General features: G+C 41.4%; 1 protein-coding gene across 4 annotated transcripts in view; it reads left to right on the top strand.

Annotated features, from left to right (window-relative positions):
• Window positions 1–12,941, top strand: part of Ltbp1 (latent transforming growth factor beta binding protein 1) — a 213,294-nt gene that overhangs the window by 142,755 nt on the left and 57,598 nt on the right. For all 4 annotated transcript variants that reach the window (XM_055618275.1, XM_055618284.1, XM_055618293.1 and 1 more), the window contains exon 20: window positions 4,427–4,552. In XM_055618275.1, the coding sequence (XP_055474250.1) occupies window positions 4,427–4,552 (126 nt within the window). The remainder of the gene's footprint in view (window positions 1–4,426; window positions 4,553–12,941) is intronic.

Genomic DNA, 12,941 nt, shown 5'->3' on the forward strand with positions numbered 1-12,941 from the left:
TGTGTGTGTGTGTGTGTGTGTGTGTGTGTGTGTGTGTGTGTGTGTGTACATGTCCACATGTAGAGGTCGGAAGATAACAGGAGTCGGTTCTCTTCTTCTACCACCTAAGTCCCAGGGATCCAACTCAGGTCGTCAGGTTGGGCATCAAGTGCCCTTCCACTGGCATTTCTGAAGCAGGCCCTACGTGCTGTGTGAGAAATATGTAAGAGTCATTGCTCATTTTCTCTTCCTAGGCTGCTTACACAAGCATGCAAACTCACCTGCCTTTGAGTGATCGATCTCTTTTGCTCTGTTGCTGGAGGCAACTTTGACATCTTTCCATTCTGCCCATGATTCTCTAATCCTCGTGGTTATGTCAGTGCTCTGTTGAGAAGTGTGGGTTTTGGAGACCGTTTTAATGCCGAAAATGTAATGAATGGCAATGCAAATACCCAGGGGCCGTTGTTGTGTAACTGTGTGATAGGCGTACAGTTTGGCAGCCTTGCTTCGTGCTCTGAAGTCAAGACATTTGCAGTCAGAGTGTGCTTAAGATTTTTCTTTGCCCCACAAAACTAATGGTGATGCGCAGGCGGTATGGAAATTGCCTGTTAATAGTCTCTTCAGGAATGTGGCAGAGTACGCAAGAGACTCGGAACACAGTGCAGTTTCACGTTTTGACTTACATATGCCAAACTGTGAATTTCTAGGGCATTCTGGACCCGTGAAAGAAATCCAACTTAAATACAGTCTGGCTTTCAGCTCAGAGTTACTAGCAGCATAGCTCAGAAATGAATGCCTCAATAAGTACAATCCAAATTGAACGCATATGTTTCTTGAGCTCCAGATATTTGTGTTGGTTTTTTTTTTTTTTTCTTTTTCTTTTTAGCAGTTTCCTGGAAAAAAGTCTGGGAATTCACCTTTGGTTCCTGTCATCAGACTTTTTAGACAGTTCCTTGTTAATCGTTGACTTCTTTGAAAACAGTATTTGTGCACAGCATTTTCCCGCACAGAGCTGCAGAGGGTTGGTAGCTTTCAAAGGGTATCACCGAGCCACAGAGTAAAAGCAAAAAGGAAGTCCTAAGACTTCCTGAGACCCTAGGGCTTGGCAGATGAGCATGCGTATGGTATTGACACTCAGGTCAGTGGAGCTTTCTGACCGGATGAAGGTGAGACTAGATGCCAGGTTGGAGGGGGAGAACAGAACTGAAGTCCAAACGAAGGTTAAAATTTAGATTGTCAATGTAATGGATTGTCAGCGGGCGGGGAAAAGCTAGCAGCATCAGAGGCCTTCTGAAAGAGAAGAATGTGAAATGATACTGAGGAGTAGGCAAGCAGAAAATGAGCTGTATTTCCTTGTCCTGTATATGAAAATGATAAGAAGGAAGTCTTCGGGAAAGTGTGACTGGTTTCTGCTGAGCATCCTTTTATTTAATGTTGGCTCTTAAAGTCAGCATACACAGGCATGGAGTTCTCACACATATGTTGTGTTTCCTGGTCCCCGCTTTCCTCCCTGCCTCTGCATTTCATGTTTCCCCAGAGTCCTGTCTCTTCTGCTCTCATGTCACATGCCTTCAATTATGCATGTTTTTCTGCTCCGCCTCCTTTAAGATATTTTTCCCTCCTGTGGCCCCTTTCTAGTTTCATGACTTACACCACACACATACATGTGTACATACATACACAAATCAAGGTCTAGGGTTCCCATATGAGAACAAACATGCCGTATTTGTCTTTCTGAGTCTGCCTTATTTCTCTGAACATAATGATTTCCAGCCCATGCATTTCCCTGCAAATGCCATGATTTCATTTTTCTTTATGGCTGAATAAATTTTTATATATTGTATTTATATATACCATATTTTTTTACCCAGTGATCTATTGATGGATGTCTAGGATGGTTCCATTTCCTAGCTATTGTGAATAGCGTGGAAATAAATGTGAAGGTGCAAATATCTTTGTGGTTTATTGACTCAAGAGTCCTTTAGGTAGATACCCAAAGTAGCATAGCTGGGTCATGTGATAGTCTTATTTTTAAATATTTCAGAAACTTCCAGATTGATTTTCATAGTGGCTGCACCAGTTTACACTTCCACTAGCAACGAATAAAGTTTGCTTTTTCTCTACGTCCATAGCAGTATTTATTGTCGTTTGTTTTCTTGATGACCACGTCTGAAAAAAAGGGAGACAGAATCGCAAAGCAATTTTAATTTGCATTTCCCCTATGAACAAAGACATTGAATGCTTTTCCAAATACTTTAGACTTATTTCCATTTGCATTTCTTCTTTTGAGAATTGCATATTCAGGTCATTAGCTCATTTATTAATTGGAAGATTTGTGGTTTGTTTCATGTTTAATTTTTGTAGCTCCTTATATACAGTCAACATATTAAGTGCCTGTGTGAAACAGTTGAAAAAATTTTCTCTGATTCTGTATGTCCCTATTCTGTTGATTGTTTCTTTTGACTGTCTGTTACTTTCTTTGTTTCAGCAGTGGGTAAGACAAGTAATCTAGGTTATGTGGCTATGGAGAGACGTAGAATTCAAGGATAATAAAGAAAAGCAATAAAGTAGTAGTTCTTACAAGTTATTCTACACAGGGATTAGCAGGACAGGCAGAAGAGCCTCCAGAAGGTCTGGATGAGCAGAAAGTGGTCGTGCTTTAAGGAAAAGAGTGAGGTTGTAACGCAGCACATTCTAAAAGTCAGTAGTTAAGAACTCAGGTCTTTTGGTTGTGAGCCTAGCCTTTAACGGCTGAGCCATCTCTCCAGCCTTCAGTGTCCAAGTGGGTTCCCTAGTAAGGGGAACAGGGACTGTCTCTGACATGAACTCAGTGGCCAGCTCTTTGATCACCTCCCCCTCAGGGGGGGGTGTAGGCTTACCAGTCCACAGAGGAAGACAATGCAGCCAGTCCTGATGTGACCTGATAGGCTAGGGTCAGATGGAAGAGGAGGAGGACCACTCCTATCAGTGGACTTGGGGAGGGGCATGGGAGGAGAAGAGGGGGGGAAGGTAGGATTGGGAGGGGAAGAAGGAGGGGCTACAGCTGAGATACAAAGTGAATAAACTGTAATAAATAAAAAAGGACTCAGGTATTTTAGGGTACACGTATGTCCTGCTTGTTCTGCTGTGAGCCTCACTGTTGCCAGGAGTCCATCCTATTCATCTGCTTATGGAGAACATTCAGAAAACACTTGAACTGAAATAAAGATTCACTTCTGAGAAGAAATATTGAGGACCTCTTTAATAAAATAGACAAGTGAGACCCTAAGAAACTTCAAGTAGATAGAAAGTGACCTGCTTGGAGAGTACTGAGGACATGTGATCATTTCTCTAAAATAGGTTACCTAAAAGAACCCAAACCAATTACTGCTCCCTCAGGAGAGTAGTAACAGCACTAAGAAATTTTGGGGTGGGCAAACACTTATTGTTAATACAGCATAAAGGGTCGGGGACTCACAGTTCACACATCCTCACCAAGGAGCCAACAGCGGTGAGGGACACAGAGAAGTGAACCAGCCAGGAATATGCAGTGCATGAGCCCCTGCATGTGACAGGGCTACTGTAACAGGGGAGCTCCCTCAGGCTTCCCTGTGCTGTCATCCTCGAGGGCACTTTTAGCCGAACATGAAGAGAACTGGTTTGAAAGAACATTTTGCGTTCTAACTTCCCCTGTTGGCAGTTCTTAGAGTGCCTCTGTCACTCTGGCCTTGGAAGCAAAAGTACGTTAAGGACAAACAGAACACAGGCTGCTCACAGCCTTTGCCCACGCCATCAGCATGGCCTAGCGGTGGCCACTTCTGGACCTCTAGGTGTGTGTTAAGTATTACACTGAAGACTTCCCCCCTCACCGACTTCGTCATCACAAAGTCATGCCCATCATAACTCCTCTGGCCTTCTTCTCCTTTTATTTTATTTCCATTACTCATTTTCAGTGAAATACAGATTACAGATTTATTTCCAACATATCCAGCATATATTTATGGAGTGGCATTTATGAGCTAAAAAAAACTATATACAAGGCACGTCTGGCCTTGTCCTGAGGAAGTCTATATCCTGGGAATAGAGAAACAGGTGTGGCGGGACTCCAGTAGGATTGCCGGGGGTAGGGGAGGGGGGGTGAGGGGGGCGGCGACAGAGAAGAAACAGCATTCTCATTGATGACTATTTCTCGGATTGTTTATTAATATTACTCAAGGCTCTGCCGTGTCTAAAGCAGGGGCCACTCTGGGTTGAACCTGGGAGACAGATGTTTTTATAGGTTGACACAGCTGAACAGCCGCTGTCACATAGGTCATTCTGTGGTCTGTTAGGTGGACAGATGCTATATTGGCCACAAGAGCAAAGTTGACCCCCTTCAAGAACGGGTTCTCCCTACTGGATGACTAGTATTAGAGGAAAACAAAACGGATCTCTTTTCAAATATTTGTAACTCTCTTTTCAACTGCAGACATTAACGAATGTGCACAGCCAGGGCTCTGTGGTCCTCACGGGGAGTGCCTCAACACGCATGGCTCTTTCCACTGCGTCTGCGAACAGGGCTTCTCCATCTCGGCAGATGGCCGTACATGTGAAGGTAAGAGAACCCACACAAAATCCTGTAACTCTGACACGAAGAAGCTGAGAGATAGCTTTCTATTGAACAGGCAAAAAAAGACTCCAAGACCTAAACGGTATTTGTGATTCAAGCCTCAAGGCTTCTGTGTGTCAAGGTGACTTGTAGCTCGGTGGTTGCCGGCCTTAACAGATAGAATAACCCAGGTTTGTAGTGGTGAAAATACACACTACAATACCCAGGTGATTCACTGGAGCTACATTAGTGAGCGAAATCTGCTGGAGCTGAGGATTCTGGGTAACACAGCCACACTTCTCCCTTTCCCATTAGCCTTGCGTGGGCCGTTTTGCTTATTATGTGTATGAGCCAACATCCTATTTGATTTCTCTGTCCCATGGGGGGGGGGGAGTATCTAACCTTATTCCTCTCATCTTCCTTCCTCTAAGCTGGTAGTTCTCGACCTTCCTAATGCTGCAGCCTTTTAACACAGTTCCTCATGTTGTGGTGAACCCAAACCATAAAATTACTTTCATTGCTACTTCATAACTGTAAATTTGCTACTGTGATGAGTCATAATGTAATTTTATTTATTTATTTTTTTTGGAGATAGAGGTTCACTAAAGGGGTTGCAGCCCGCAGGTTGGGAGCCACCGTGCTAAGCTAGTCCATTTTCTTACTTACCCACGGTGTATATATTCCCCAGAGTTTTATTAAACTGTAAGACATTTGGATAGTACCAGTTCCTGTTTGCAGTCTCTGCATGTTTGCAGTTTATACAGCGCTGTCTGTGAGTTTTTTGCTCTTCATGACATTAAAGATTGATAAATGGAGGAATAATCTGAACCTTTTTAGAAGTAAGCTAAGATTGCCATGATCCTAAGTTCACGGTATCTTTTTTTAAGATCTGGGTTATTAAGACTCGACTGCATTTTGAAGAAGGATGTTGTAACCGTTCTATTCTAGGCCTAAGCTAGTACCCGGATTCCTCGGTCTGAACGAATACTGCGGCAGGAAGTGTCTGCTCTCTTGCCGCTAGTACTACAGTGGAACCGGGCCGAGGACCGGCGTCCAGGCTCAGCTGAAACCAATTATTATATTGGGAGGAATAAACTGATCTTATAAAACGGAGATTGTTGAAATTGTTCTCCTGCTGAGCAGACAAAACATGGAGGCCAGATCTGGCTGCGATGGGAGAAAGATAGTGCGGGGTGGAGCTGGAGCAAACAGAGTGAAGGCTTTGGAAGGAATCCCAAACAGGGAGACGGAGGACAGGCATCATGGTAATGTGGGCGACCAGAGATTTGCAAGGAACTCTGGCTTCAGTGCTTCGTGTTAAGTTTATGTCTGAGGCTCTGAGGCTGTAGTGAGTACACATGCACATTCTTCCCCGAGCCCGGGGCTGTGCTGCCTCACCTCAGTCAACCGGATTCACACGACCCCATGTTTCCGGAAAGATGCAGGCTTACTAGTTTTGCTTCCCTCCAAATCATGGGCAGTAAAGTTCTGCCTTCCTGAGACGTGCTCAGAGTTACCGCAGGTGGTGGCGGTTGTGTCACCATGCTCAGAAAAGGATGGATGGTCTCAGGTGCTCGGTGGTGAAGCTGTTGGTCCAGACAGCTGTGGACGGCTGTTACAGACTCGTGGGTATTTGCCTTTTAGGTGTACAATTTTTTTTTCTTTCATCCTGTACCTTTTTAAACACTGATTTCTGCAAATTGGGAGTTACATAATCCCTCTAATTTGGTTGCAGCTCTAATTTGGTTGGTCATTTACTTGGCAAGGGCCTGACTTAAAAAATGTGTTTTTTTTAGAAATGTCTAATGCTTTGTAAGTCACTCTGCTCTCTTCAGTACTTGTTCCATACCCTCGTATTCACAAGACTGGACATTTAAAAAAATAACGAAAGGCAATTTTATAATGTCACGCTGGCGTATGGTAGTACGGCTAATTATTCAACCTGCTGTTTTCTTCCTTGAATAAGTTCCTTAAGGATTTTGCCTTTAGGGATTAATCCAACACACTAAATGGGTCCAAGTTTTCTCTTGTTGGATTAAGTCCGAAACTTATGGCCCTAGTGCTGTCCTCACTCAACCCCTAGCTGTGGTGTAGGACAAAGCCAGCTCATGTGATCAGGGTTTGGCAGTGGAGCTGGCGTGCATCGTGTTTGAATTAAGGCTGAGAAGTGGTTGGCACCCTTGGTCCATGTCCATTCACCGACTTCCTCCTGAGCCCCTGGTTAAGCAGCTGCAGCCATGTCACTGCTGGGAGTGACACACTTGCTTTAGTCCAACCAGGGTAAACCGGCGAGGGGAGAATACAAAGAAGTGGGTTCAGCATAGCCTACAGAAAAGAAAATGTCATCGGGCCCCTCCCCTCACATCCTGAACAGTGTCCTGCTTACTGACTATCAAGAGGCAACTCTTCAGTCTTAAATGATTTGAAGCGGCATGGCCGGTTCTGTGGGAATAAGAGGGCATCTCCAGTCCTTCATCTCCCTTCCCTGTGTGTGCTATCTGGGAGTAGGAAGTGGAGTGTCATTCAAGGCTCTAGTGGGGTAGAGAGCAAGAGGAGCTGAATAATTAAGTATTATTCATTCATTCATTCATTCATTCATTCATTCATTCATTCACTGAAGTATCACTGGGTGCCTGTACAGCACCAGACGCTGCTCCGGAGGTACCGTACAGACAATTCTTGCCCGTACGGAGCCTGTATTGTAGGACGTGAGAATCAAAATTAAGTAGGGATGTACTCCACAGAATACGCTGTTCATTTCTATTTAGATCACATGACACAATCGCACTGTATGGATATATAAATAACTGGAAGGTACGGCATGCCATACGTGTTAAATACATTATAAATCCCAGAGTTGGGTGACAGGAAACTGCAGGGGAACAGGGCCCTTTCGATGGACTTTGTTCCCTGTCCCTCCCTGACGTCTCTCAGTCACAGCTCCTCTTCTCCTGCTACCTTCTTTTTTGCATGTGAGCAGAGCTCTTGTGCTGTGTGTGAAATGACAATGAATTTACTTCTCTCCTTACATCACAGTTTTATAACCCATTTTATGCTATCCATTTACTTTGAAATTTCCAATTCTTTTGCTCTTTAATTTTTTAAAAATTATTTTTATGGTGGAATTTTAATTTACACAAATGGTTTTTTTTTTGTCAAGGTGTTCACTAGTTATCTCTGCTCATTAGCAGCGTATGTGTGTGTGGGAAGGGAGCAGAAACACTGGGAGCCCTCAGATGTCCCTGGGTCCCCAGGGAAAAGCCTCTCTGTCTCCCTGACTTTGCATCACTCTGCCTCTAGCCTCATTCCCACTGTGTGTCAAAGCTTTGTGAGAATTGGTGTTGGGAACATCACGTGTTTCTGGAGCTCATGTGCCCTCCGACTGACTCACATGAATAATGGCCACATTGGTTTCACAAGGATCCAAAGGAGCCAGCAACATAATAAAACGCTTGTGATTTACTGAACTTAGGGATCTTTTCCTTCATCATTTTCCTCCATTGGTCATGCATGCTAATAGGGCCTCTTACCCATGTGCAGTAAACCCCTTCATAAAGTCCATTAGTTCAGGTAACATTTTCTTTCTTTCATTCATTCATTCATTCATTCATTCATTCATTTTTCATTCATTCATTCATTCAACAAACAATGTGTATCTGTCTATCTATCTATCTATCTATCTATCTATCTATCTATCTCTATCTATCTATCTCTCTATCTATGTATTTAAATTGCTGGGAGTGAAAATTAGGTCCTTACACATGCTTGGTAAGTACTCTGCCACAAAGCTATATTCCTAGTCCTCAACAAACATCCAGTAAATGCCTACTCTGAGCAAATGACAGTACTAACCACTGAAGCAAGGTTAGTGACCCCCAACTGTAGGGACGTCCATAATTTTTTGAGATAATAAACTAATAGACAAGTGTAACTGATATATGACATTAGAAAGCACTAAATCCTGTAAATAAAGGAAGAAGTAGAGTTGAGCTCAGGAAACCATGAGATCTAGAGCAAGAAAGGAAGCTGGTGTGAGGCCAAGAAAGGCTGCCTGTTCTGCTTGTGTAGGTGAAAATGAAAAAAAAAAAAAAAAAAAAAAACCACAAGAGTTATTTTGTATTTGAGTAAGATATCTGTATTAAGTGCATCTTAGTTTTAAATTGGTCTCTCACTACTGTGTGGCAAAGCATGATCAATAAATAGACAAAGGTTCAAAGTGACTGAAGAAGGCCTTTGACCTCTCAGCAGCATGAATTCGGCTCTCAACAGAGGGACAAGAACAACACCAAGTGTGAGCCCTCACGTAAAGTGTGAGCTTTGGTTGAGTGATACCAGGGCAGGCTTTAGGATGACTGAAATGCACCCCTCTGGTGTACTGGGAGTAGGAGGGGCTGGGAACAGGGAGAGGGAAGCGAGGGTATCTACAGAAAAAGATATGACATCACTGGGAATCTACAACTACTCTTGGAAGCAAACTCTGCTTTAAAAATCAGATGCAAGGCTACCATTATATATTTTTTTCCACCTATTGGAAAGAAAAGATCAAAGCTCTTTGTTTTAATGCAACATTCTACCGCTCTGCTCCCTCCCCACCCAATATGATAATGCCATTATTTCTCACTTCTCATAATAGTACCCTGGACTGAATATGTGATGGCCAACGTGTCCCAGTCTTCATGACAATTCTGATACTGATTGGGGATTTGAGACCTTCAAGAAAGAGAAGGGACTTCTTATAGCATCTAACTGGAACTTAGAGATCTAGATTTTTCTCCTCAGTCTCCACAAAATCAAATTGTACCATTGCGAAACTGTAGAAACCATTCTTGGGTACTACTTGCAATCCATTCTTTACTTCACCTAAAAAAGAGAATATAAAATGTCACCTGTCACAGATGACTGGCTTCTTGAAATGTGTCAGTAATGGCAGTAGCAATGTAAACAGCAACAACGAAAAGGTAGCTCTGGATATGTGACTAATTTTTTTTTTTTAATCATTGGACAGCTCCACACCAAGAAATAATGAACCAGAAGCAAGTGTCCTGTGGGTTTGGTCTTGTGGTACATTTTCTACACATGGTGTAGAACAAAAGTACAAACACATTGCAGACAAAGTTTCAAGGTGTCAGTAGTTTTGTGACATCATAATAGAACTTGACATCCATTGGAGAAATAGTTCTGAAAGTATTTTAACCAAGAATGACGTTGGAGTATCCTGACCCAAAAAAATTAGGTCTTGCTGCTTGGCACAAAGACTTTTAAGACTATTTATTTATTTATTTATTTGTTTATTTGTTTATTTGTTTATTTATTTATTTATTTATTTATTTATTTATTTATTTATTTGGTAATTTCAGGGTCTGAAACTGAAAAGTCTAAGGGAAAACAATTTGAGTGTTTTTACCTTCACTGGATTAAAAAAAAAAAACTGTTCCCTTCATTTCCCCCTTCTTCTCTCTCTCCTCTCACTCTTCTCTTTCTGTGTCTCTCCTCTTCTATTCTCCCTTCTCTCTCTCCCTCCCCCCCACAGCTTCCAATAAACCTGCATTTATGTATATATATTAAAAAAAAACATAAGAGAATTTAACAAGGAGATATTCTGTCTACCACATGTAAGGAAAAAAAAGGAAAAAGTCTCAGACAATATTCCAGGAAGTGAATTCCATGTACAAGGAGTACTGTTCACAGTCACCCTTCCTGAGCAAGAGCGAGTGAAAGTGGATATTTAAGTCACTAGGGAGAAAAAGAGCTGAGGAACTTTTGATAGAATTAACTACCTTTAGGTAGTTAAGAACTGGAATCCAGTTCTTTCCATGTGTTGCTTGATTATGTATTAACATTGAACAAAGAAACTCATAATAGAAGCAGAAGTTTCAAGAACTCTTCCTGAACATCTTTAGTAACTACTGTCCTTTTACAAGCCTAGATTCAGCAAATCACCTCTTGATAAAGTTCACACTTTCAATGCAACCCAATAATAAATATGAGACTTTCAAAAAGCAAAGTCAGTAAATGGAAACAGACAACACATTCCTTGTGTTGATGCCCACACATACCATTGGCACCCAGCCTGTACTACCTGTTTTGAATATATATATATATACATATATGTATATATATATACACATATATGTATATATATATATGCATGTATATTGTATATATATATTTTTTGTCATTTATATTGAGAGGACTTTTTAGACCAGGGGAAGCTCTTATGAGGTATTTTCATACTTCAGATCTAATTTGTACTGCTTCACATGCCACGTTAGAAGTGGTTACTTTGGCAACTATCTTGGATACCCCATGCAAGTCTACAGAGAGTGGTCCCATGACATTAGCAGAACAACAGCACTCATAGTGGTTAGCTGCCATCCATGGGTCAGTTCCCACTGACCCAGGCACCATGCTAAGTGCATCGTGCCTTTCTTCTTATTTGACCTTCACAACAAGACTATGGATGGGTTAGGTGGTGATTTTTATACATTTGGCTGCAACAATGAGGACATCTATTATGCTAATAAGGAGTCCAGAGGTCCTCATCTACCATTTCAGGGTTCTTTATCCAAATACTGCATACTCTTGGAACATTTTTTTGGACTTCTTAGACTTTCTTACCCCTTACTGAACATGGATTTCTGTTTCAGTGTTTTGCTTTTTCTTTCCCCATTACCACCCTATTCTCCTTTTTGGTGTGTGTTGCCATTGTCATTAGGAAACCTTTGTAATGAGACTGTCCTAAGCCAAGTGTGTTGTGCACATTTCCAACATCTCCTTTATTCTGTAAAGCATGTCCTGAGTAATGGACAGGCACAGAAGCAATTGTACAGTTGAGTTGTGGGATCTGAACTTGACCTCCTTCTCCTTCTTAGCTGTGTGGACTGGGTAAGTTATTAAACAATGCTGCCTCATTTCACCTAAATAATGAGGACCATGCTGCCTTCATGAGCTGGGTGTGTTTAGCGCCCATCAACCCAAAATGGAGCCTAGCCCACACAGCTTGCCTCATGACTGTGTCATTATTCTTATCTCGGTGTTTCTTACATGGATACTTTAGTCACTGTCGTTTGTGTCCTTTGTTACATAGAGGCAGGAACATTTAAAACATGTTCCTTTTGTATTATCTGCACAGAATATGGATCAGACAGATTACGAGTTTATGAGTGAAATTATCTGGTCGCTCCAAGTCTGTGGGTTGATGGATTACTATTTCTGTTTTTAAATCCAGTGCAAATGTCATTTATAATATGGCATAGTAATTCATTTCTATATGATTTGCTTTACTTCTTCACCTTCTATGTTCCCCAAGAATTTCACATGATCAAATCAGCTTTTCCATTCACCACTAAATATTTGTTTCAAATTATTTTTATGTCTAAATTGTTAGTGGGGTTCCAGCCAGCACTAAGCTTCCTTGCCCTGAAGCACTGGGGTTGTTATTTCTAGAGGTATTCTATTTTCTGTGGTTTTATAATTGATCCTTCTTAGCTTTCTACTAGAATATAGAAAGAGAAAAATTAGAATAGTGAAGGAAAAAATAAAAAAGAAATTTCTTTGGCCAATTTTATGGTGCCTCTGGGGCCTGTGTGTCAAAAAGATGAATCTGGTGTTTGATATGTTTGGCCTATGCTGAAGGCTTTCTCCCAGTCCACACTGGCTGCTCAGCATAAGAAGTACAAAATGTACAGTGTGGCTCAGAATTTAGAGTAAGACTTTTATGTTCTTAAAGTAGGTTAGTACAAAAGTGCAAAGCTATTAAATTGATACAGGGGTGATGTAAATGTTTACTAATAGATGGGTTAAGACAAAATAATGCTGCATTTATGAAACTTATGGTAGCATAAAAAATGCACACGTATATTCCATGTGTTCTGACTCTTGAGAGAGCTGTGAAAGAACTATGCAGCTGAAGGGCGGGGTGTTTTCTGCTATTCATGAGAGAACTGTCTCTGAACAGCATTCATGGAATTTACAGTGGGACCCACACTCGCCACTTTCTGTGATAGTCCTTTTTGTGATAATAAATGTATGATTTGTTAACCTTTAGTGCCTACAGGATAGAAAATGGTCTTATATTTAAGGCTTCTTATGTTACCCATTTAAATTTTAGAAATATTCTTTCTTTTCTGTAACATGTCGAATTGCTTCTCATTCACTCTTCTCTGCTTTCAACCACTTTTCTAGTTTTTATACGTTGTTGTCTTAGCTTTAGTGGAAAGAAATAGGAAGAAAATGGAAAATGTGCTTTTACATTCAGAAATTTACTGTATTGTTTCTCTAAAAGAAATACAGGCACTGCACTATATGAGTGGTTTCCTTCCTTCCTTCCTTCCTTCCTTCCTTCCTTCCTTCCTTCCTTCCTTCCTTCCTTCCTTCCTTCCTTCCTCTCTTTCCT

The sequence above is a fragment of the Psammomys obesus genome, unplaced genomic scaffold (assembly GCF_907164565.1).
Source record: "Psammomys obesus unplaced genomic scaffold, mPsaObe1.curated_primary_1811, whole genome shotgun sequence".
Lineage (NCBI taxonomy): Eukaryota > Metazoa > Chordata > Mammalia > Rodentia > Muridae > Psammomys > Psammomys obesus.